This window comes from Phalangium opilio, unplaced genomic scaffold, assembly GCF_054372755.1.
Source record: "Phalangium opilio isolate 3A_F unplaced genomic scaffold, DU_Popi_V2 ptg000031l_1, whole genome shotgun sequence".
Lineage (NCBI taxonomy): Eukaryota > Metazoa > Arthropoda > Arachnida > Opiliones > Phalangiidae > Phalangium > Phalangium opilio.
The window spans coordinates 14,930,869-14,952,667 of record NW_028324158.1 but is presented as its reverse complement, the minus strand read 5'-3'; the positions used below and the strand labels follow the sequence as shown (position 1 = coordinate 14,952,667).

Below are 21,799 nucleotides of genomic sequence, written 5' to 3'. Positions count from 1 at the left end.
AGAAATAATTTACAAAGTGGACAAAAAGGTAAGTACTTTCTTTAATAATCATTAATAACTCGCGTATTTACATAATGGGAACGCGCTTAAAATCGTGATGTGAATGACGTTAAAATTGGTTGTAGCATAAGTAACATAATAACCATAAGTATGACAATTAGCCAAAACTAACTATAAACCTATTTTCGGACCTTTTACGTCATCATAAGTTCGCGCCCAGCACAGAGACCCCTAGCGGTGGAAAATGAAGCGACTTCCGCCTCATATTGAAAATCCGGTTCAGAGTTTTAAAGAGACGCCATTGAAATTTGAGTCGACGGTCCTAAGCCTTGGTTATATAGTTGATTTGTATTGACTTTTTACCGATTTTAGCGCGACCACATTACGAAGTTGAAAATTGCACTGGGTAGGTTTAGTTACCGAATATTTAGACTTCAAAAGGCTTATAATTTTTGGTGCTGGAATATCCGACTTTCAAAGTGAAACATACAAACACCGCGACCCTGCGAGCTTGTACAATAAATAGCAGACGAGCTATTTCCGACACAAATACGTTCAAGGAGAAGGTTTATTGTGATTGGCTAATATTGTAGAACTACGTCATTCGCCAAAGACCAGCATGAAGTACTCGACGGGGTTGCAAGTCCTGGCCTGATGTAAGTGAGAGTGTCAGTGTTGATTATAGGTTTCATTTTGAAATTTGCATTATTACAACAGGAAGAGTCATACTTATGTTTATTATGTTACTTATGGTTGTAGTAGTAGTGCAGGCCGCCATTTTAATATTTAACTAATAAATTAGACGTTGGCATCGTGATCAGTGATCTCCCTTTTCATAGGCTGACTTCCAAATGTCAGACATACAAACTGATGAATGAAATCTGCGAGGTACAATTACGATTAATAAAAAATTACGCGCAATATAAGGTGACTGACAATACCTATAGAAAAGCATCAAGGGATGCGTCGTATGTCCAATAAAGGCGGCGATAGTTTCGCCAAAATACTTATGATTGGACAAGTACTTCTCAACGTTCTTGTGTTCGAACGTGTTAACTATCCAAGTGGATAGATTCAAAATAATTAAGAAGGTTATGACCTCTCGACCCGGTTTCTTGTATCGCAAATTCTTCGCATTACTACAGCGTCTCAAACCATCGATTATGAATGGCGTTTGAATTATAACTTGAAGCAGACACAAGACGTGAACAACTACTCGGAGATAATTCCCATAGTGCAATTCCGCTAATGAGGATAGGATATTGTTCGCGAAGAAAAACGGTAACGGTATGAAAAGCAAGACGTCGTCCAAGAAGGTAACCGGATGTATGTTGATGTCCATCTTGGTCAGCTGCCGGAAACTGTACAAAATGCCCAACAAGGCCAGGACGCTCAAGGTTATTTCCTGGAAGCTGTACATTTGTACGACAGTGTCGCCGGAATCCTCGTGGTTCAACGTAACGAAGAAGACTATCAGAGTAATCATGGTAATCTGAGGCCGAAGTAAAAGTAATTAGAATCTCGCGTTGACGATCGACGGAAGTCATCAGCGTTCGTACCATCAGCAAGAAGAGTCCGGCGAAAAGTCCCTTATTGGCCGAATGACAATCGGCGCTTATGACCAAGTTACTTTGATACGTCTCTTCATTTTCGTCATGGTGCGACACTTTGTGTTCAAAGTGATGGGGGTCCGCCTTGGCGCCAACGTGTCGACCGATGTTTTGCCAAATGATCAGCCAGATACCAACGAGAAGCAAATTATACTCGATGGTAAACGGATACAAGTAGGGAATGGCTTCCATCTTCTGAGAACTGAAGATAGTTCCGTTGGCGCATTCGAAAGCCGTTCTTTCGCGACGTTCCATCGTCGTATTAAAATCCACGCCAATTTCAGTCCTGTTAGTCCAAGATTCTTGGTGCTGCAAGTGGATAATCGCTTCTTCTACGATCGTGTTGAACCAGAAACAAAGACAAGTGGCGATGCAATGCATCAAACCGAATCTGGCGATTCCCTTGTTTCGGTTTATGATAATCTGTCGGGTAATTTATTTTGAATCCCATTTTGTTTAAAAAATTTATTTTATGAGAACCGTAAATGTCTGTCATGGGCGGTTGTAAATTTTCAACTTCGTAATTACATTGTTTATCTATATTCTAATAAATTGTCACCCTGAAATTTTAAGGCCATTAAAGTCAAAACTAATCTCTAATAAAGATAATAAACTAGGTAGGGTTCCCCAATATAAAAGATGTATTTCGATGGAGGGTTCATCAAACGGCGTCGGCATTATTTATTTTAAAAAGAGAAATATTTTATTTTGGATGAGATAAATTAGCCGCGGCGCGCAGTCATTAGCTGTCAGCGCTAGTATTATCCGCGATAAGGTCGGGGAAAATCTCATTTTTAAGTGTTTTGACGATAAGAAAAAGCGACTAGCGCCTTACGTTTGAATACTTGAAGACCATGAAGAGTTGGTAGAAAGAATAAATAGGTCGAACGACGTATAAGACGATAGTGGCCACGTGGCGGCAGTCTGCCTTGTCGTCCTCGGTGAAGTAAAGAACTTGTTGACTCAGCAGTAAACCGCAGTTGATTAAATGGCCGAAACAGAAAGCTGTCAATTACACACTTATCATTATCACAGCTTTGTTTAAGTCATATTAAGCTAGAACCATGACCACAATCATTGACCAGCCAGTCACTGGTCAGACTTATAACATTTCGCGTCATTCAAATTGCGCAAAAGTAAAAAGCCCGATCTAAAGGCGGGAATGCGTTATAGAGTAATGGCAGTACAACGTAAGCAAACGTCATACCCTTCTATCTCTTAGCTCATTGTCACCCCCCTAATGGACGCGTACAGTATCCCCTCTTACAAGAGTGGGCGCAGAGGGAGGGATACACAGTTTACACCCCTCTCTACCGCCACTAGTCTGTAAATTATCACTTGACCCCTCCTTTTAATACATATTCGCGTCTATCATTAGTAACGTTATAACCGTAAGTGTGAGAGACACTTGTTCGGGCCATGTTATAGATAGTGGTTTCGCTTGAAAACAAACCAAGATGAACTCTTAATTAAAGTATCAATCCTTGAGTCGGAATTTGATTACGTTTCAACTGTTAAGTGTTATTTATACAGGATGCGCGATAAGACAACGTTCGACTAATTTAGAAAGATTAGCGCCTCTTAAAAACTTAAAGGTACTCGATCCTGGTTGAGCCCAGTCGAGTCGTAATAAAAAAGAAACATAAATGGCCGCTGATATTTACCAGCCATTCCAGCTTTGAGATAAAAACTGCCACTGTGCCTTCCCCGTAAGAAAAAATAGGAAGGTTTAGTGTTTTCCGGCAACCATGACTGATTAAAAACAGTCTCCGTCGTCGTACTGATATTGTCCGCCATGTTTTCGTGTTGGCGCCTAATACTGTCCAAGACGAATCTTTTGTACCGATTCAAGTCAATGTGAAGGAACATGAGCCAAAACATGCCCAGTACGATGATCACCATGTTAAAAATCTAGTTACAAAGAGAAATTCCCATTGAAAAAACCCGAAGAGTGTGAAACATGATTTAAGATAATGTGTTAAGGAAGTACGACTGTGGATTGCCAAAGATATCAAAACGAAAATTATTTTGAATCTTTGAAGACTTTCGCCTTGCCATTTCATAATGATCGGCTTTTAATTAGATAAGATTATAATTTGTTTTCTATTCTATAAATAAAAGTAGTCTATAGTGACTCATTAAGGCTGGGAAAAATCACTCGAGATTTGGTTACGGATTTCTTCTTAAATCCTCGACACACATACCCCCCTGTCTAAACTTGATTATTTCAAAACAACATATCCTTGATATTTATCAGTTAACGTCTAGTAAGTAATGTATCATAAGGAATTAGTTTTACCTCAGAATAATGACCGGGTATTTGAAGTACTTGAGATTGACTAGCCACGTATAGAACACCGCCCATAACGACCACCATGACGGCGTATATTCCACTATAAATCATCGTCAAGTTCTTCCTGAAATGATACGACGTGAATTAACGCCAAGTACTTAATGTATATCTTTGATAATAAAATGTTAAATTAATAAGGCCTAGTTACCTTAAATGTTTTCGTTTTTCCTCTTCGGGAGTGGCGTCATCGTCGAAAATGGACCCATTATCGTGAAACATGGAAGCCGTGGTGTTCCTTCTTCGACCTATGCCACTTAGAGAGTTGCTGCCATTGAGAAAGACGCCCAAATCTAAACTCATCCTGGGCGTTTCCGGTAATGATTTAGCCGTTTGGTTTCTTTGTCGGCCATTATTTTTTCTCTTCTCGACCGTCGGTAGGGAGCTGAAGGAATTGCTACCTTCGACCAGACTTCCGGTTAAGCGTCGTATCGCGTCCGGTTTAAAGCCAACACCGGTCAGTCTGTCGATTCCACTATCACCACTCGATTGACGATGACCTCTTAGACTAAGGATCAGTCCATCGTCTAAGGATTTTCTACGAGTTCTCAAGTATTCTTGTTCTTCAACGACGATCTCGGGGACATGGCGAGATTTCGTTTCGAGAACCTCTTCATTTACCTGTTGGAGAAAGGTCAGTGTTAAACCTCGTAAATTTTAGTTAAAACATTTTCGCGCGCTGAATTACGATTAAATGGCCAGTTAATGTAAATTTAAGCGGTGGATTTACCCAGAGTGGAAGAGCCATGATAAAATCAGCACCGCTCAGGGAGTTAGTAAGGAAATGGGAGTTTGTGAAAAAGTGGCGTGCGTCTAGTTTCAGATGTATTTTATACTCTTTAGGGTTAGGGATTATATCGGGGAAGATTACGGAATGATATCTTATAACTTAAAGAAGGTTTAAGCTAAGAACTTACGTAAAGATTAGGCGCGGGATTATTTTGGGTATTATTTAGGTGCGTGGTGGTAGAGTCCGTAGACGAGTAGGGTTCGATAAAACTAACTTTAACGAAAGACGGCGGCACATCTTGAAAAGAAAATTTATTCGTCATAATTATCTCGTCCTTAATTGCAAGCCCGACTCGAAATGATAAAGCCCCATTCTACAACTCCTTTTATACTTGAAATTCATTCCTTATCTCAATGGTTTTACCCTGTTATAAGGCGCGCCATGTTTAAGATTGTACACTCATCTTTTTTCTTAATTTCTGAGCGCTTGCCTTCTCTGGAATTTTGCCTGCTTATTATGTTCTATTATCGTGTTTTCTTTGTGTTCTATATCTAATTTTAGAAGTTAATCAACATTAAATACTAATTATTTACGCTCTGTCGCCATTATGAGGTAAGGTCCTCCATACAAAGGTCCCCCTCCCCATATTCTCTCCTAATGTCTGCGTTCACATTTTGTGGCAAAAAGTAAATAAAGTTCATACACCAACTTCCAATCCAAAGCGCATTGATTTCCCATACAATCTCGCGAGAGAAAAACCATTTCATTCTATGGTAGAGAAACAAGAACAAGCGTGACGTCACACGACTAAAGGAGGGAGCGTGGCAGAGAAAGACTGATACAGGGGGCCGGAGATCTCTCTCTCTCTTTCTCTCTCTGAGAGGAAGAGCAGAGTCTCAGAGTCAGTGGAAAAGTGGTCTTCAACCAGAACGGACATCGCGCCAGTAGCTACGCACTGATTCCGTCATTTCAATGACCCGAGACGGTTGGAGAAGGAAATCCACGAATGTCCGAAGACTGACCAACGCCAATAGGCAACAGGCTGCAGAGACTGATTGCGGTAAGCGCGATATTTCTTCACCATTGGTGTCGTCTCGTGACCTCTATAGGTTAAAGGTCTTAAGAAAAACTCCGGGAAAAAGAACGTAATTTAGAACGTTTCAATCTTGCGAGGCGTGAGTTTCAAGGTTGTGGTCAAGAATGAGCCTTAATTTTAATTATTTAAAGAACCTTAATTTTAATTTAAATTAAAGTTATCAAAGAAGCTGTCATTATAAAAATCAAGGACATAATTGTTAACTTTCTCTCGAGAACAATAACCTTCCCATGGCAGATGTAATTACGCATCGAAATACTCGAGATTACGGCAAATTACGCCTTATTATTTGCTTAATCGTATAAGTAATTAACGATTATTTGGATTTGTTAACGCGAATTTCGTCACAATTTCGAGTTGGGCTCAAATGAAAAGGTAAAAGAGCCGCGCGCGCGCCACGAGATTATGAAATTCATTTTTTTTTTCAGCGAGCGACGATATTAACAAAATATCGAGAAAGATTGTCACTATGGTAACGGAAAACATTAAGGAGCGTGAGAGAACTTCGCAAACAATCATTCCAAACAAAAAGAGTACACGATAATACCGCAAAAATATACCTATTACAACGGGGGGAATATTTTCAGATCTTATTTTAGAAACCCCAGTTATATCGAGGTTTATTTTAATTATTAGTCCTTATTAAAACCCGTTAAAGTTGCTAAATCAAATATAATTTGAAAGCCTAATTAATTTGTGTATATAAATAATTCACCCTCAAGGGCTTCGGTTTCCGTATATTCCATGATTAAATCAAAAATATCTCTCAAAAGGAACATTTGGCGTAAATATTTTGAATCTGGAATCCGTAGACTTTAGTTAGTAAAGCCATGGAAAGGATCCAGATATACACATAATTTTCCAATAAGGATTATAGCCTGTAGCTTAGAAGAGCGAGGTTTAGTGTAGGTTCTGCACAGCGATAATTAAGGAATGCTAATATTAAGGTCACGTAAGGGCAATATTATATCGCTACTGTCGCGGAAATAGGGCGTTCCTAGATGGCTTTACCGCAAAATTTAGTACGCTTTATGTATACTCAAGTTAATGAATGTTTCGCCATATAAACTTCTAGTTTCCATGTTTAACTTTGAAAGGGTTAAATACGCTTTTTCAACTTAAATTACTATTGGATTTCATAGACGTACGTCATAACAAACTACATGTCTCCGTATAGTTAATGGAATTTCATTTGCTAATTAGGATTATTTAAATACTAGTTACATAATTTCCTCGATAAATATTTTGTTTAAAAACCAAATTTAAATATAAATAAAATAAGATAGCAAACAAACGTATCCTTGTTTTTCCTAGTATTGACAGGAAGTTGAAATTTTAAACGAACTATAAAAGGTTGAAAGTGGGTCACGAAATTTACCGTTTGTATCCGTTCGCACTTCCCCCCCCCCCCCCCACCCTCCTTTGGGACTTTTAAGGTTTGTTATGTTATTCGCTTCTGGGAAAAGATTCATTCAGTTTCGAAACAAACCTTATTTTACAATCGAGAAAATTTTCTATTCTTAGAATCGCTTTAAATAAAGTTATAAGGTTACGTCAATATTTCGTGGAATATTTCGAAATCTCTCCATCTAATAAGTAAAATATGGAAGAAGCCAAACTCTCGTTCGGTTAGGCCAAGAACTTCGTTGCTCTTTCGTAGTCTTTGATAAAAATAAATTGAATGACTATTTTATATAATTAAAATTTGATGGTGTAATATTCGAATTTAGCTAAATAAAGTTATTTTTTTGATTGAAAAATTTCGCGGAACCCAAGTCCGTTCACGGTTAAAGTTGCAACGGAGTTTAAGCTACGAAGTGAGAGATGGTTTAATTAAGTCCCTGCCTTTTATAAAATTCCCCTTTACCTATCGAACGTGAAACAGCGATAAATCGATTTTCGCGCACGAGCTTGAATCGAATTCTTTTGACAATGGAGAAATGGGAACTACCAATTTTCTTATTCTTGAAGTAAACTATACTCGCGCCACTACCGTCCTCAATCTGATCTTTTGACCTAGTAAAGGAAACCAATCAAAACAGGCCATTCAACAATACAATGCATCCTAACCTAAAATGCTCGCTCACAATTTTTTTTCTTCAAATGCTTTTGGGAAAAATATATAACTCGAATTTCCTTCCACCTCTACCATTGAAACTAATTTAAATTCAAATTGAATTATTATCTAAGACTATATGAATCGTAACAAAGTTCTAGAGCGAATATTCATTTCGATTCTAAGGTAAACAAAATATTGATTTTATTTTGTACCATCACCTAAAAAAAGGGATGGATATATTTTGGAAAAAAAAAAGAAAACGAGAAAACTTTATGGAAAAAGACAATTTTGAATTAAGATTTATGGCCTAGGCAGTAGAGAGTACTATTCCATCTTGCTCCTTTGAACTTTACAGTAGAAGAATCATCATAAAAGAGACTCTCCCGCCTTTGACAATAGTGTCAACAAATAAAAGCGCGTCCGTCGTTCTAAAAATAGAATGGGTTTAGAGGCTGCGCTGGAATGACTCGATTAGGTCCGACAAAGTTTCTCAGCGCGTAAAGACGATAGATCTAGTTGCGTGGACAGAAGCACCAAGGTTTTATTCTTTATCATGCCGAGTTTTGACCATAAAAGGGTGGCCTTTCAACTAGTGAAACTTCTAATTCGATTGAGAAACTTAGCAACCCCTGAGGACTGAAAACGACAAACTGAAGTGGACAACAACCGCAAAAAATGCGAACTACTCAGTTTCGCAAAAATTCCTTACGTGTGTTATTAGTTTAATCATAACGGTCAAATAAGGTCAAAGGTTATTTATAAAGGTATGATCCGCTTTTCCCCGTAAGGTCTCTACACGTGACTATACATTGTCAATTTCTCGTTTCATCTTGGAGATAAATATCATCCTGAAAAAGAAGCCAGCGAGAGAGAGAGAGTTTGTCCTCTCGTCCATCATTTTTGGTCCTCGAAGGACTCTCAATAGGACTCTTACTAGTTTGATGTCAGCTCTTAAAAGTCTATTTTAGGAGTAATAACATTTCCCTCGCCTGAAAGCGCTCGTGTTTCTAGGTTCTTTAGTGGACTGGAAGAAAAGTCCCTAAAACTCCAAAATGAACTAAAAGGGAATTCACGCAAATGAAATAAATTCAATAAAGACCCTTTTTCCCGCCTTTTTATCTAACTAAACCTGCTCGGGGAAGAAAAGAACGTAAGCCCCAAAATCCAATCTCAAAATGGGCCCCTGAACGACTTAGTGAAGGGGGGTAACTACAATTAAAGTTAATTAAGCTTAAGGTTTTAAAATTTAATCTTTTCTCAATGAGTCGTTTAAAAATACATATTGTTAAAGCTGTTTCCCTTAGATAGGGGGACCAATGGGGTCCGTTTAAATTTACTAGCTCCCTTGACGAACTAAAACTCTCAGAGGGATTATACCCAGAGTATTATATTTAAACTTAGCCCCCAGACTGTCTTCTAAAACAAGTAACCCTTTCGTTATAAGCGTCCGTAGCTTTGGGGGGCCCATGTGGACCATTAAACTAGATCCAAAGTACGTGGAAAGATTTATTCGCGTATGAAAGGGGACCTGCCCTTCTTGGTATCTCTCTAAATAAAACTAAGAGGGCTAGCCCAAACGTTGTTGCTGAAAGTTTCGGGGCGGATAGCTTCCACCGTTATAAATTATTGTTTAGGAGCTTTTGGCGGGAGGAACCCATTGGGAATTTTCCCGCCGTACACTTGGGGCATCTCGAGACGCAAATTTTAAGCGCGCGCGACATCCAGATAGGATAGGGATCGTAAGAGGATGAAGGAGTAGCACGCGTGCTCTCTCATCCGAGCAAATTTTCCTTAATAAAAGCGGGAACCTCAATTTGGCGGGAACAGTCACGCGCTGACGATTGTTAATCGGACTTTCCCGCCATAAAAGAACAACCCTCTTGTCAAATTTTTAATTATTTTCGATGGCAAATCGTCTCTGACCTTTAACGGGAATACCCGTACAAAAGGTTTCCTGGAATTCGTTCGAACATTCACTGAACAACTGTCTGAATCATAACTAACTCTGAGTGGCCTTAAAAACATAAAACCAGATAATTTGACCAATCCTATGTGGGTGAAAATAATATATGTCCATAAAATGGTACCACTTAACTTTGGAAACCCGAATACCCTGAAAATCTTAAGTGATATTTTTGGTTTTTGGGTACTGGTGGACATTTTGAGTGACAGTGTGTCATATAGTAAAAAAAAGTACCCGGGAGTCCTTAAAGAAGTCTTGTCTCTGGCATAAAAAATATAATAAAGCCTTTTTGAGTGACAAAATTTGAAGGCAATTTCAGGACGGGCCTTTCAACCGGTAATCTTATTTCGTAGCTGGGCTTTTAAGGCCTTATATAAACTTCAAAGTGGTTGGACCGATGACGTCCCAACCCTCTCTACTAATTAATTCTAAAAATAATAACTTAGGGAACTCCGCTAAAGTTAAGTTAGGAGAAGCGAAGTAAAATTTATAATACTCCGCGCGGTGCTTAAATATATTGAGCATGGCTAATGGATATTTGACAGCGTTTACGTAATTTGATAGGGGCTCCAAAACCGACATTGAAAATTAATTCCACTTATGAGGGCCAATATTGAATTAGGTAATTATAATTACCTATGTCTAAAATATATCGATTATATCAATGGAATAACGTGATTCTAAACAGCGCAGATTTCAAATTCTATAGTAGGTCCTAAACCTCGCGCTCTAAAAATAGCAACAAGATCTAAGCCTTTTTGCAGAGAAAAAATGCAGAGGCTCAAAATTCAATTATAACATTTCACATTTTCCATTTCACCCCCTTTCAACCCCCTCTTTTCTAAAAAATCTTTTCTAAAAAGAAAAATAATCAACACGTGCGAGTTCATAAATAATTCAGGAACCGCAACCTATCTTTAACGGACACTGAAAAGTAGATATAAGGAAGGGAACTCCGCCTTTGATAACGCTGTAAAGTGACCTGCCTTTTCCCATAAACCTTTGGGATTTTTTCAGCCCATGCATTTTTCAATACCCCATCATTCCCAGATAAATCAATTTCATTCGCGATGTAACGGGGAATATAGATTAAAGGCGAGGAAGGTACGTTAAAGATAACGTGATTTTAGGCTTTGGCTTCATTACTGGATTGCTTAACGAATAAAACGTCAGTAGCTAGATTTTTATTCGTTCCTCCGAAGTTAGGGGTGATTTTAGCTTCGGGGAGTTTAATGGAGATAGTCACTTAAGGGATTTTCTCTCTAGGTTCTTTTTTATTTATTTTTACCTGGAAGTTAAGGGATACCTGTTTGATTTATGGTTCACTTAGTATCTGACAAAGTTTGAATTGATTTTCCATGAAATCCCGTTGAATTTCCTTTAGCTGCTCAGGAAAATTAATAAAATATTATATTGGATTTTTCTTGGTCTTAAATGTTAAACTAAAATATGGCGACAAAATAGTACAAATGAATTTGTCCCTATAGGTCCACGCGATTCAGGACGTTACGTAACCTATTTTATTAGAAATCCAATACAGAGATATCCTAGCCGAAAGAGAATTGGCTCGAGCTTTGCTTTAAACATTCCCGCCTTTCTTAGTCTGTCTCAGAATCGATGGATAAGAGTATTATGACATTTTAGGCGCGTTCTATACGAATTTCCCACTGGTAATAAAAACGCGCCAAAACCAATACCGCGTGAAATAAGGTTTCCATCTGAAAGAAGTCGCCATGAGCAAATCCTCAGGATTTAGGACCTATTTCTTGAAATCTAATTTCGAAAGCTTTCGTATAGCTGCATTCCCGAGTTATACGGTAGACTAGTGGTTTAGTTCTTATCTTAAACGGACGCTATTTTCAATGTAAATTCTAATGGAAAACCAAGTCTCTCAAAGACTATATTTGGGAATAGAGAGTAAAAGATTTCTCGGACTATATCTAGTTGGCAAAAATTTCGAATTTTAAAGAAAGGTGGATACGGGCAAAAAAACCGGGTTTCTTTGTAAGAAAAAGGTCTCTACCACGCTAAAATTGTAGCATTTACTAGGCTACATCGGCGTGATACACTATGATAAATTCCTATAGAAAAAAGTAGTCCCGGACGCGGTTAAATTGACTATGGACTAGAGAGAGAAATTGGATTTGACAAAAACCATTTGCATAAATTCTTTCCGCGAAGTTCCGAGAAAAGTTTTAGATGGAAAATATTTGAAATTCTCAATGTCACGTGACAAACACAATATTCTTAAAAACATTTTCATTTTGAGATGAATTGTTCACGTCGAGTTACAAGAATTTATAAAATTCCTTTGGTAATATTTAGAACTTGAAAGTAATAAAAATCTATAGTACGTTCAAAGTTCCGACAATCTTTTTTCTGGGAAAGTTAATTAGGTAGGCAGTAATTAAAAAGAACGTCACTTTGAATCATTACACGCCTCGTAATCTTGATTGATTATAAATTCCCCGAAACTTCATCAAAGTTTGCTTAAAAGATATTAGAAAAAGGCGGAAAATATGCTAATCCGAAAATATCCATTGATTAAACGTATGAAGTTGAACCGAATCACTCATTCACATTCGTAACTTCAGCGTAATAGACTTCCACGTATTTGAGTTTTATTCTTTTGGGGGGAACTTTGTGTTTAACTTTTGGTGAAAAGAAATAATCTTGTAACACCTTGAGAATATTGATTCCTGAGCCAGAGTAAATGGCCAGAGTGTAGGTCTATACCAGCCCACCTACACGCCATAATAGACTCTGATATCTATTAGTGTAAATTGCATTGGAAAGCGTATCTCGCGAAGTACCCTTAAGTTGTCTTTGCTAATAAACCGAACTGAAGTTGGTTGGTTTGCTTTCGAGCGGGGGTTAAAGGTTTCGTAGTCTGTCAAAAATAGCACGCAAATTAAAGGGGATATAACCTGACCATATTAATTACTTCATTCCGGGTTTCCGCCCACACAGAACGCGTCAGCCAAAGGGAAGCCTTTCTGACACAAACCGGAAGAACTAAGTATGAAAAAAAGAATGATATCACGGGTTTCTTGTCGGAAGTAGAAATAATTGTCGCGTTATTTTTCTTTGGAAGGTCAAAGGGCATCGTGATTAATTACGGACAAGAGTCTAGGATCAATTAAAAGTTAATCTCTAATAATTTGTATCTACCCCCGACGAGGGAGTGTATACTCTGTATACTTAAATTGGCAATTCAGAATAATTTTGCACACGTGACTTCACCCCCCCCCCCCCTCTATGATTTGCTGGTGGTTCCCGTTTTGACCCTTTAGATCCTTCTCTCTCTCTCGCGCTAGGAAATGAAACCAAATCGGTTGATTCCTAATTAGTTATCTACTAATTAGTCAAAAATGGGGGGAACGGCTACCTTTTAATTAAGACGAATATAACGACGAAGACTTATATGATCAAATATCCTTATTTGTCCCCCCTGGAAATAAATGGGGAGTTGGCAGCCTAAATACAATGTCCATATTCTTGCAAGACTAGCTCTCTTTCCCAGGTTTGATGGGTCCGTTGTTGTTAAGTGCATGCACTCTGCCTGTAATAAAAAGGTCTACGTAACCTACGTTACACAGAATACAAAGTAATGGCAAGGCGTGTTATGGCGCCATATAAACAGAATATCGTCCAACGCAAAATGATGCCCCCGTACATTTTTACAAATTTATGAACTTTGTTGTTCATTTGAAGCGAGCACGCGATGTATTTGTAATTTTTGTTACTTTTTTTCGTGGGGTTGGACATTATCTTTACGTCGTAAAAAAGTGTTCGATGCCTCCGTGATTATCGATTTTCGTAATATTTCTCAACAACAGCGAGAATTTGTACGTTGTCCGAGTTTGAAAAATCTAAACAATAGAAACGCGCGTCACGTTTACCCATAATTCATTTCGCTTTCGGAAGGCTTCTTCAAAAAGCTCGATCTCTGACGTGCCCGAAATATTTCTCTTTGTTATGGCTGTCATTTTTGACGCGGCGAATTTAACGTGATCGACAAAACCAGAAAGTGGTAGTTCTAATATAGGCTTTTTCCAATATCAATTATCTAACTTAAATGTTCTTAGATTAACAATATTTATTTATGAACTATTTTTATGTTTGGCAGAAATGGCGCCAAAATCAGCTTAAATTCAACCAAAGTCTTAATTATACGCGAAGGAAGATAACGACCCTAAAATGGCGGTAATTTCGTCCGCTAAAAGTCACGGTGGTCTGGAATTGGACAGCTCGTATTTCACGGCCGTATACTTGTGCGTTTCGGCGCTTTTGCTGATGATGGGTGGACTGCTATTCTACGTGCTATGTTCGAGGCGCTACAAACTGAATTGGTTCGAACGGGATCAACTTGACAAAGTCTCCCAGCAGCACCACCATACCGTCAGCAAAAAGGAACTCAGTCAATTGTCCATCGTCACCGAAAGCGCTAGTGATATCGCCGAATCTCTCAAAGGTAAATTTCTAAGCCTCGCTAACGGAAACAACGTCATTCTCGCGCCACCTTTTCAAATCCAGTTTGGTCCGCACGCGCTATGCTCGAGCTCTTAAAATGCACGTGAAAACATAAACGCGTGAAAAACAAATACTGCTCGTAACATGATAAGAAGACGGACGGAAAAACCGGTTTTAAGGGATGGAAATCAGCACTGTGGAAGCTAGAGAGTTGGCCGAAATGGCCGCCGGTGAGCGCTAATGTCCGCCTCCGTCTTAAGCCTCGTTCAAACGATACTACTTTGAACGAGGCTGAACGAAACTTTATATATTTATCAACTTTTGAGAGAGATTCCTTCGCTTGACTATTAACGAAGCTGGGTTTTCACGGTAATTGATTTGTAAAATTTTATCGTCACGCGTGCAGATTCAACGGGTAAAGTGGCGACTACTCAAGCCCAAGTCGCATCGGGAAATTTAGCGGTCGGATCAAATGGCAAAACGAAATTTCTTAGATCGCATAGCAGCGGTCGCTTGGAAAGTAGTTCCAGTCAAGAATCGGGACATTTTTGGGTACCACCGAGTTTACAGAGGCAAGCCAGTGTCTGTCAAAGCGACGCCCCGACTGATCTCAGTGGTGGTAAGTTAACTAACTCGAATTAAACGAAATTAATCTGAATTTTAATACGATACGGGGGCGTAGACGATATTAGTTTGCCTGGTACTCCCAATACGCCATTGGGGATCAAGCTATCGCCGTTCGCGACACCGAGTCCGGCTTCGATCGGTGGTCAATCCGATAAGTTCGGGTCCTCGGGTCAACTCGTTAAGTACGTGCAACCGCAAGCGGCCGTTATCAATCGACCAAAGGTCACCTCCATGTACAGTCGATTGGATCATACCAAAATCAACGCCGCCATGTACAACAAAGACGTGAGTTGCATTTTAAAATCGTACGATCCCGGTTTGCAGTTGCACCGAGATTTAAATTGCCAAGAATCACGTGCCAATAAATTTCCGTGTAGCGTGAGCATTAAGCAAATTGCCAAAAGTTTAGAATTGAAAAGAAAGAGAAACAAGAAGGGGGTAAAGAATTTTAAAGCGAGTTGACGTGACCACGCGTATGTACCTATATAGGCGCGATCGATTTATCGAATTTCTTTAAACGAATAAGTTGATGGCGTTTTCTTTCTCTTTGTTATTTGCAGGGAAGTCCTCCGATTACACCCGATAACGCGCCCAGAGGAGCCGTTCACTTCGCCCTCAGTTACAACAGGGAGCTCTCGATACTCTGCGTTCATTTAATTCAAATGATCGACCTAACACCCCGCGAATTCAGCGGATCAGCCGATCCCTACGCCAAGGTAAATAAAACCCTCAACACTCAAACCCCGCCCTCACACCCCCCCCCGGTTTTTCTTTCGCCGATAGAAAAAGGGCCCAAGAAATCTATCGATTATCTCATTACACTTATACACTTTGGCTGGCAGTCTAGGAAGGAGATAAATTTATATAGTTTACTTTATCGGATTTCTTTCTAAACTAAGGGTGTTATCGAGTATGAAGGCGCGAAACTACAAACGAAGCGGAATCGCCAGTCTTTTAATGCTTCGAAAGCGATTCTAAAGGGGCCACTCTAGATATCTCTTCAATTAATGAAAGTCGCTGACCAACGCGTAAAATTTTGGGGAACGTGAACGGAGCTACATTCTTTTTAAAATCAATAAAATAAAACCAATGCAAATATTATTACTCCGTGCAGGATCCATGGAACGTTTCAAAAGTTACTGTTTCCCCGTATTTTTGTAAATCTATAAGTTGGGATAGGTTAACAAAAGGGTTATTGTTACAGACCTTTCTTACTCGTATAGTAACTTTAATTAAGAAAGAAGTTCAAAAATGAATCATATTTTTCCCAGACGTTTCGTAATTGTCTATATAGACTTATCTGGCCAAGAAATTGTTATTCCCTGGGGGGACTCTGCTTTCCGAACGGCGGCGGCGTTCGTTTGTTATCGCAACCCTTTTCAGTTCTTGGGTAGTCGGAGGGGGGGGGGTAAGCACGTCCCACATTTTCGAAGACCTTTTTAGCGTCGCTATGTATAAGTTCTCCATCCGTTTTGATACGGACATTTTATCCGTTGAGAGAAAGAAGGAGAAGGAAGAAGCTGGGGACGTAGCCCCCGGGTTATAAAGCCCTCGCCGCATTCTACGCCCCCCTTCCCCTTCAGCATCCCCCCTCGTTAACTTAGCTTAGTTACCCTCGTGGAATTTCAATCAGAAACAGCTTCCAAGCTCGAGCGTGGGTGCCAAGAAAAAGGCAGAGAGAGGGAGAGAGAGAGAGAGAGAGAGAGAGAGAGAGAGAGAGAGAGAGAGAGAGAGAGAGAGGGATGAAAGATGCGGAGGAGGATGGAGAGAATGGAGACGGGAGTAGCAACTCTGGAGTTGAAAGAAATTTTGCTATACGATTCTCTTGAGTATAATTGGTGGTGGGATTATTTTTCCTAATTTAATTAACCGAGATATTAATTACTGCCATCATTGTATTTGTATTTGGGTTAATTAAGAGTTTGGGTAGAGTTTCCTGGAAATGGTTTCAGTAAGTTTTCCCGGAAACTTTGCCCTTATTTTAAGTATCTTAAATTAACAACTAATGCGAATTACCATACATAATTAGTGGTATATTTTAGGAAAATTTCGTAGAAATCGTCCGAGCCATTTTGGAGAAAAATGCTTTAATCTTTCCTAAACCATACCTCTCCCATATTCTTAACTCCTCCATGTTTCGAGAAAGGAAAAAAAATATATGTCCTCGGCTCATCTATAAGGCCTCGTAATGAGAACGAGGTAGACCTACATTCGCCATACATTCTTAGAAAGAGTAAAGATTGTAAATGATAATCCTTTACAATCTCTTTCAAATTAATCCCGTTCAAAGAGTGCGAGTTCATATACGAAATAAAGTAACTCCATTATGCTTTAGGAGACTCTAGTATAGGAAGACGGAAAAACCACAGGGTGTTATAAGCCTTAGTGCCTAGGGGGTTACACGTTGGATTAGTAGTTAGTTTAAATGGGTAAAAAAGAAAAAGAAAAACAAGGTACACGGGAAAAAAAAGTACCCTCTTTTTGGGGTTAAAAACATCGAAAGAACAACTTCCGGAACGCCAGTAGAGGGATTTGTAATTAGGCTTGTCAACTAATTCAACGAAACGGTTACTGTTTTACTAAAACATCTAAACTAAAACCCATAACATAAAGTATCCCACAAAAAAACATATTTAAAGAGCGAATACTGGTAATTTTCGATCCAAGAAATTATATCCATTAAAATGAAATTTCCTGACATTTTTGGCCTATTTTTCAAGTCCCTGACATTTCCGCCGGATTCTCCCTGAGTATAGAACTGTAAAATTTTACTATACTACAATATATGGGCCTTATTTTGATAGCTACCTTCCTTTCAACGCATGATTGTCTTGGGTTTTAAAATTATTTTTTTATTCAACAATAGCCTTAGCCTTAAGCAATAACACGATTAAAGGGGGGGGGGAATGGGGCTTGAATTGTCGCGTCCCCCATTTCTTTAATCAAAATGTGTGCGCGGTGTTGTTTTTCTTGGAAAAAGAAAGAGACGATAAGATGGAATTAAATTCCAGGCCTTCTTTTGCATAAAAGTCTATAGTGAATATTTAAATATAGGGATTTTAACGTAGCGGGGTGTCCGTCGATACTAAGGGACGCCTATATATTCAAATTAGGGATTAAAGCAAAAGGTCAAAGTGTCACAGTGGGATAAATAATGGATGAATTCGTAATTCCGGAGCGACCCTAAATGTATCTGGGCATAACCCTAAAACCGAGAGCTAGGCTTAAGGTGTCAGTGACCACGTAGGTCACCAATAACCAAAGTATACTATACGCTATTTATTGCACGTGCAATATAGAAACGGCACTAAGGATTATGGCGGCGCGAGTAAACTTTGGCAAGAAAGATATTGCGCAAGAGTTAGGTTATATAACAATTTGTACGTAGGTGTTTTTTCTTTGGAAGATCAGGCTTCGGGGATTTCTTGGCCGAATGTTGTCTCATCTAGTTGTAAGTTGTATCGGAAGAGATCTGGCAATTACACGTACCAGAGGGCAATTTAATGGAATGCCAACGCGAGACAAGAGTGGATAGGACCGATAAGACTAGATAGAACTCTCATTAAATGCCATGTAGGTGTACAACTAAAACCGGACCGGCAATTCCTATTGCTTTCTCTGTTATTTTCTGTGAAGAGAATCGAACTTGTTATTAAGGTTACGGTACTTGGATTTTTATGCTTTTGGATAAACAAAGATTTGGGAAAGGAACCATACTTGAATTACTTCGAGCTATAAAGTAACTGATCATATCTTAATGGTCTTGTATCTGTTGCGGATTCTTTCGCTATTAAGTATGGTAAAATTGTCAAGTAATTTTGCTAAGTTAGGAATCAGGAAGTGAAATAGGCGTATCAAGAAAGATACGAAAATTAATATCGTTTTTAAGTAGGCGAGCGAGCGAGTTAACCGGTTGAAACTGGTATATATATATGGTTTGGAGGTCTCGTGAGTCGCAGCCATCTGACATTGTTTACCTAATATTGGCGTCTAGATTCGAGTTCTGCCCGATAAGAAAACCTTCCGTCAGAGCACGATACACCGTAAAACCCTCAACCCGACATTCGACGAAGAATTCGTATTTGACATGCCCTCGGCGGCGGTGGCAGCGACTAGCGGCAATGAGTCGACACCCACGGACTCCGGGGTCAAGGAGGCCAAGGATGGAGGAGGGGGAGGGATATGTCAAAAGAGTGGAAGGATTGTGGAGATTCTAATTTTCGATTACGACGAGTATTCGCGTCACCACTGTTTGGGATACGTCCAATTGCCCTTGGAAACAGTCAACTTGACCAGCGAGAAAATACCCTTTTGGAAGGCCATCGTCCCTCTCGACGAAGCCGTAGATCAAGTAAAAATTACTCTCTTTCTATATACGTCTCTCTCTAGTTTTTAATTAAAGTCAAACCCCCCTCCACGCCCCCCTTCTCTCCGAGAGTAAATACTTTAAAGCTACTTTCTAAATGAAATGCTTAAATTTGACCATCGGCGCGGCCCCGACTCTAGCTAGCTTTCCCATCAATCAGCAGCGCTCTGTTATTTTTATTAGTCTTTAATATGAAAGACGATAACCACCCCGTCTACTATGTCGATAAAAATAACCTCTAAAGGAAGTTAACGTAAATAAGTTAAACCTTGTAAAGGAAAATGATCTCTCTCGTTGCTTGGCAATGTTAGAATTGAGAAAGGATAGATATCCCTCAATTTCGTAGCAGTGACAAGTAAATTTCACGCAATAGATGTATATAAAGACAGCCTGTCGGATTTTGTAAGGTTGCAAAATGAATGTTGTTGACCTTTAGTATTATTGATTTGTTTCAATTTAACTATAATATTTAGCTTAAAAACCTTTCTGTTAATGACAGCTTCACGAATGGGGTCAAATCATGTTCTCCCTCGGTTACCTGCCCAGCGCCGAAAGGTTAACAGTGGTGGTGATGAAAGCTCGTGACCTCAAGCCGGTCGACGAGGTCAAGAAAACATCGGGTATGTTTACACTTACTAAAAATTGTTTATATCCTAATAATGTTTTCAATATTTTCCCCACAAAGATTGTTACGTCAAAGTCGCTCTTAGTATTGACGGGAAAAAGGTCAAGAAAAAGAAAACGTCGACTCAAAGAGGGACAATCAACCCAGTGTTCAACGAGGCTCTGACCTTCAACGTCTCAAAGGATAATCTAAAATCAATTTCTCTAGAGGTCAGCGTGGTCAACGATAATATGTTGGGTCAGAATGAAGTATTGGGGAGAGTATTGGTGGGACACGAATGTCCGGACGACCAATCGCTGCACGTACAAAGTATGATCGCTTCCAAGACGGCCATCGCCATGTGGCACACTCTAGACACGCCCCCGGCCGCCAGCGAAAAAAATAGTTGAATTTATCAAAATTATCTTCTCAAGTAACCTAAATATGTTCTAGAAGGAATTTGAAATTCCAAAAAATGACAAGAGGGGCTTTTAAAATGTAATGGTATGGCTTGATTTGGGGACAAGTTGTTGAATTTTAATTTATTAAGGTTAATTTGTAATTAAATTTAATTAAAATTTAATATTTATTATTTAATAACGATATTATTGTCAGTTTTAATTTATTTTCAAAACCTACTTATATGATTATAATTAAAAATACGGGATTAATTAATTTAAGTAATTAAGACGGAGCGGGTGCTAAGCTAATGCTATGCCAAATCAATTAAAGGGTCATGGAAAATTAAAAGGAAGAGAAAATTAAAGATAAAATTTAGAATTGTGAATACTACACGGTAGAATATCCCTATGCAATCAAAACAATATTTATACATAAGCACAAATTAATTAGATTTAATTAAATTTGCGCGAATACTAATTAAAATTATGTATAAATTTATAGTGTTAAACACGTATCTTAATTTAGAATATAGTAGTTGTAAAGCGTTAATTAAAATTTTAATTATAATCGTTTTCGTATATTGTGTTGGTGCGTAGCTAGATTATTTTTGCATTAAACTTAATTGTAATTAAATATTACCTACCTAATCCGTCTCAAAATATTCCTGATAATCATTAAGTAATTAACTAATCAATTAGCAGTCCTAAAATTAAAATTAAAATTATCGTTTAACCAATATTTAATGAAACGAGGAAAATAATCTCTAAAATATATAAAAATTGTGCCAAAAATATATATAAATCCCCACGTGTTCGTTCAGTGTTAGAATGATACCAATTTCCCATTAAAATTAATGGGAGATTAAGCATCCTAAGGTTGTGACTAACTTATATACATACAATGTTTACGCGAATGTGTTTCCATCCCCGTGTGATAAAATAAGAAGCTAAATTTAACACTTTTTACCATTTTACACAACACCGAAATAAAATTATTTTAAAGGGAAATAATTATAACTAAAATAAGATAGTATGACATTTGTAGAAATATATATTTTGCCGTGTATCGACAATATATAAAATATATCTAGTTTAATATATAGATAACTTATAATAGAAGTATATGTTTTAGTCCATAAATTATATATATACATACATATAGATATATTATAGCCATATATATTAAAAATATATTTGCTTAAAAAAATAATAATAATAATAATGGTATTTGTATCTTGGAAAAAAAGGCAATGTATACCTGTGTATGAATAAAATAACATATTTCGTCCATAAATATACATCCCTGTCAAATATGATTGTTTATGGTCAGTGTGGATGACCATAGTGGGCGGAGCGAGTGAAAACTTCGAGAGCGGGCATGAAAGTAATTTTTGTGATTTTTTTTATAAAATCAATAAATTGACGGAGAGACTAAATAACGACATCTAATATATATTTAAACTATTCTTGTTTTAATTAATAACTTACTAATTACCTAATTAAATGGAGTATAAATTACT

At 38.2% G+C, this 21,799-nt stretch overlaps 2 protein-coding genes across 3 annotated transcripts; one reads left to right on the top strand and one right to left on the bottom strand.

Moving 5' to 3' along the window:
* Positions 1-750: 750 nt before the first annotated feature.
* On the bottom strand, positions 751-5,028 carry LOC149690899 (proton channel OtopLc-like). Its single transcript, XM_089870647.1, has 8 exons — positions 4,878-5,028; positions 4,112-4,581; positions 3,910-4,027; positions 3,275-3,521; positions 2,446-2,615; positions 1,560-2,033; positions 942-1,492; positions 751-881 (listed from the first exon to the last, which is right to left on the bottom strand). The coding sequence occupies exons 1-8, from the start codon at positions 5,010-5,012 to the stop codon at positions 818-820; spliced, it is 2,229 nt and encodes a 742-aa protein (XP_089726773.1). The 5' UTR covers positions 5,013-5,028; the 3' UTR covers positions 751-817.
* Positions 5,029-5,551: 523 nt separating this feature from the next.
* LOC149690898 (synaptotagmin-5-like) lies at positions 5,552-21,531 on the top strand. 2 transcript variants are annotated; one of them, XM_089870357.1, is made up of 8 exons: positions 5,552-5,750; positions 13,938-14,282; positions 14,688-14,900; positions 14,964-15,193; positions 15,469-15,624; positions 18,903-19,259; positions 19,774-19,894; positions 19,960-21,527. In XM_089870357.1, exons 2-8 carry the CDS (start codon positions 14,009-14,011, stop codon positions 20,286-20,288), a joined length of 1,680 nt encoding a protein of 559 aa, XP_089726483.1. In that variant the 5' UTR covers positions 5,552-5,750; positions 13,938-14,008; the 3' UTR covers positions 20,289-21,527. The 2 variants fall into 2 exon arrangements, with proteins under 2 accessions (XP_089726483.1, XP_089726484.1); XM_089870358.1 differs by lacking the exons at positions 5,552-5,750; positions 13,938-14,282 and adding an exon at positions 14,304-14,511 and having other exon boundaries at positions 19,960-21,531.
* The last annotated feature ends 268 nt before the right edge of the window (positions 21,532-21,799 follow it).

Excerpts from the sequence above, each read along its gene's own strand:
- LOC149690898 (XM_089870357.1), top strand. The coding sequence starts at position 14,009 with ATGGCGGTAATTTCGTCCGCTAAAAGTCACGGTGGTCTGGAATTGGAC. Across the intron at positions 14,901-14,963 it reads CCCGACTGATCTCAGTGGTG|ACGATATTAGTTTGCCTGGT; the intron begins GTAAGTTAACTA and ends ACGGGGGCGTAG. Across the intron at positions 15,625-18,902 it reads CAGCCGATCCCTACGCCAAG|ATTCGAGTTCTGCCCGATAA; the intron begins GTAAATAAAACC and ends ATTGGCGTCTAG.
- LOC149690899 (XM_089870647.1), bottom strand. The coding sequence starts at position 5,012 with ATGACGAATAAATTTTCTTTTCAAGATGTGCCGCCGTCTTTCGTTAAA. Across the intron at positions 2,616-3,274 it reads TCTCAAAGCTGGAATGGCTG|CTTTCTGTTTCGGCCATTTA; the intron begins GTAAATATCAGC and ends TGTAATTGACAG. Across the intron at positions 882-941 it reads CCCTTGATGCTTTTCTATAG|ATTTCATTCATCAGTTTGTA; the intron begins GTATTGTCAGTC and ends TGTACCTCGCAG.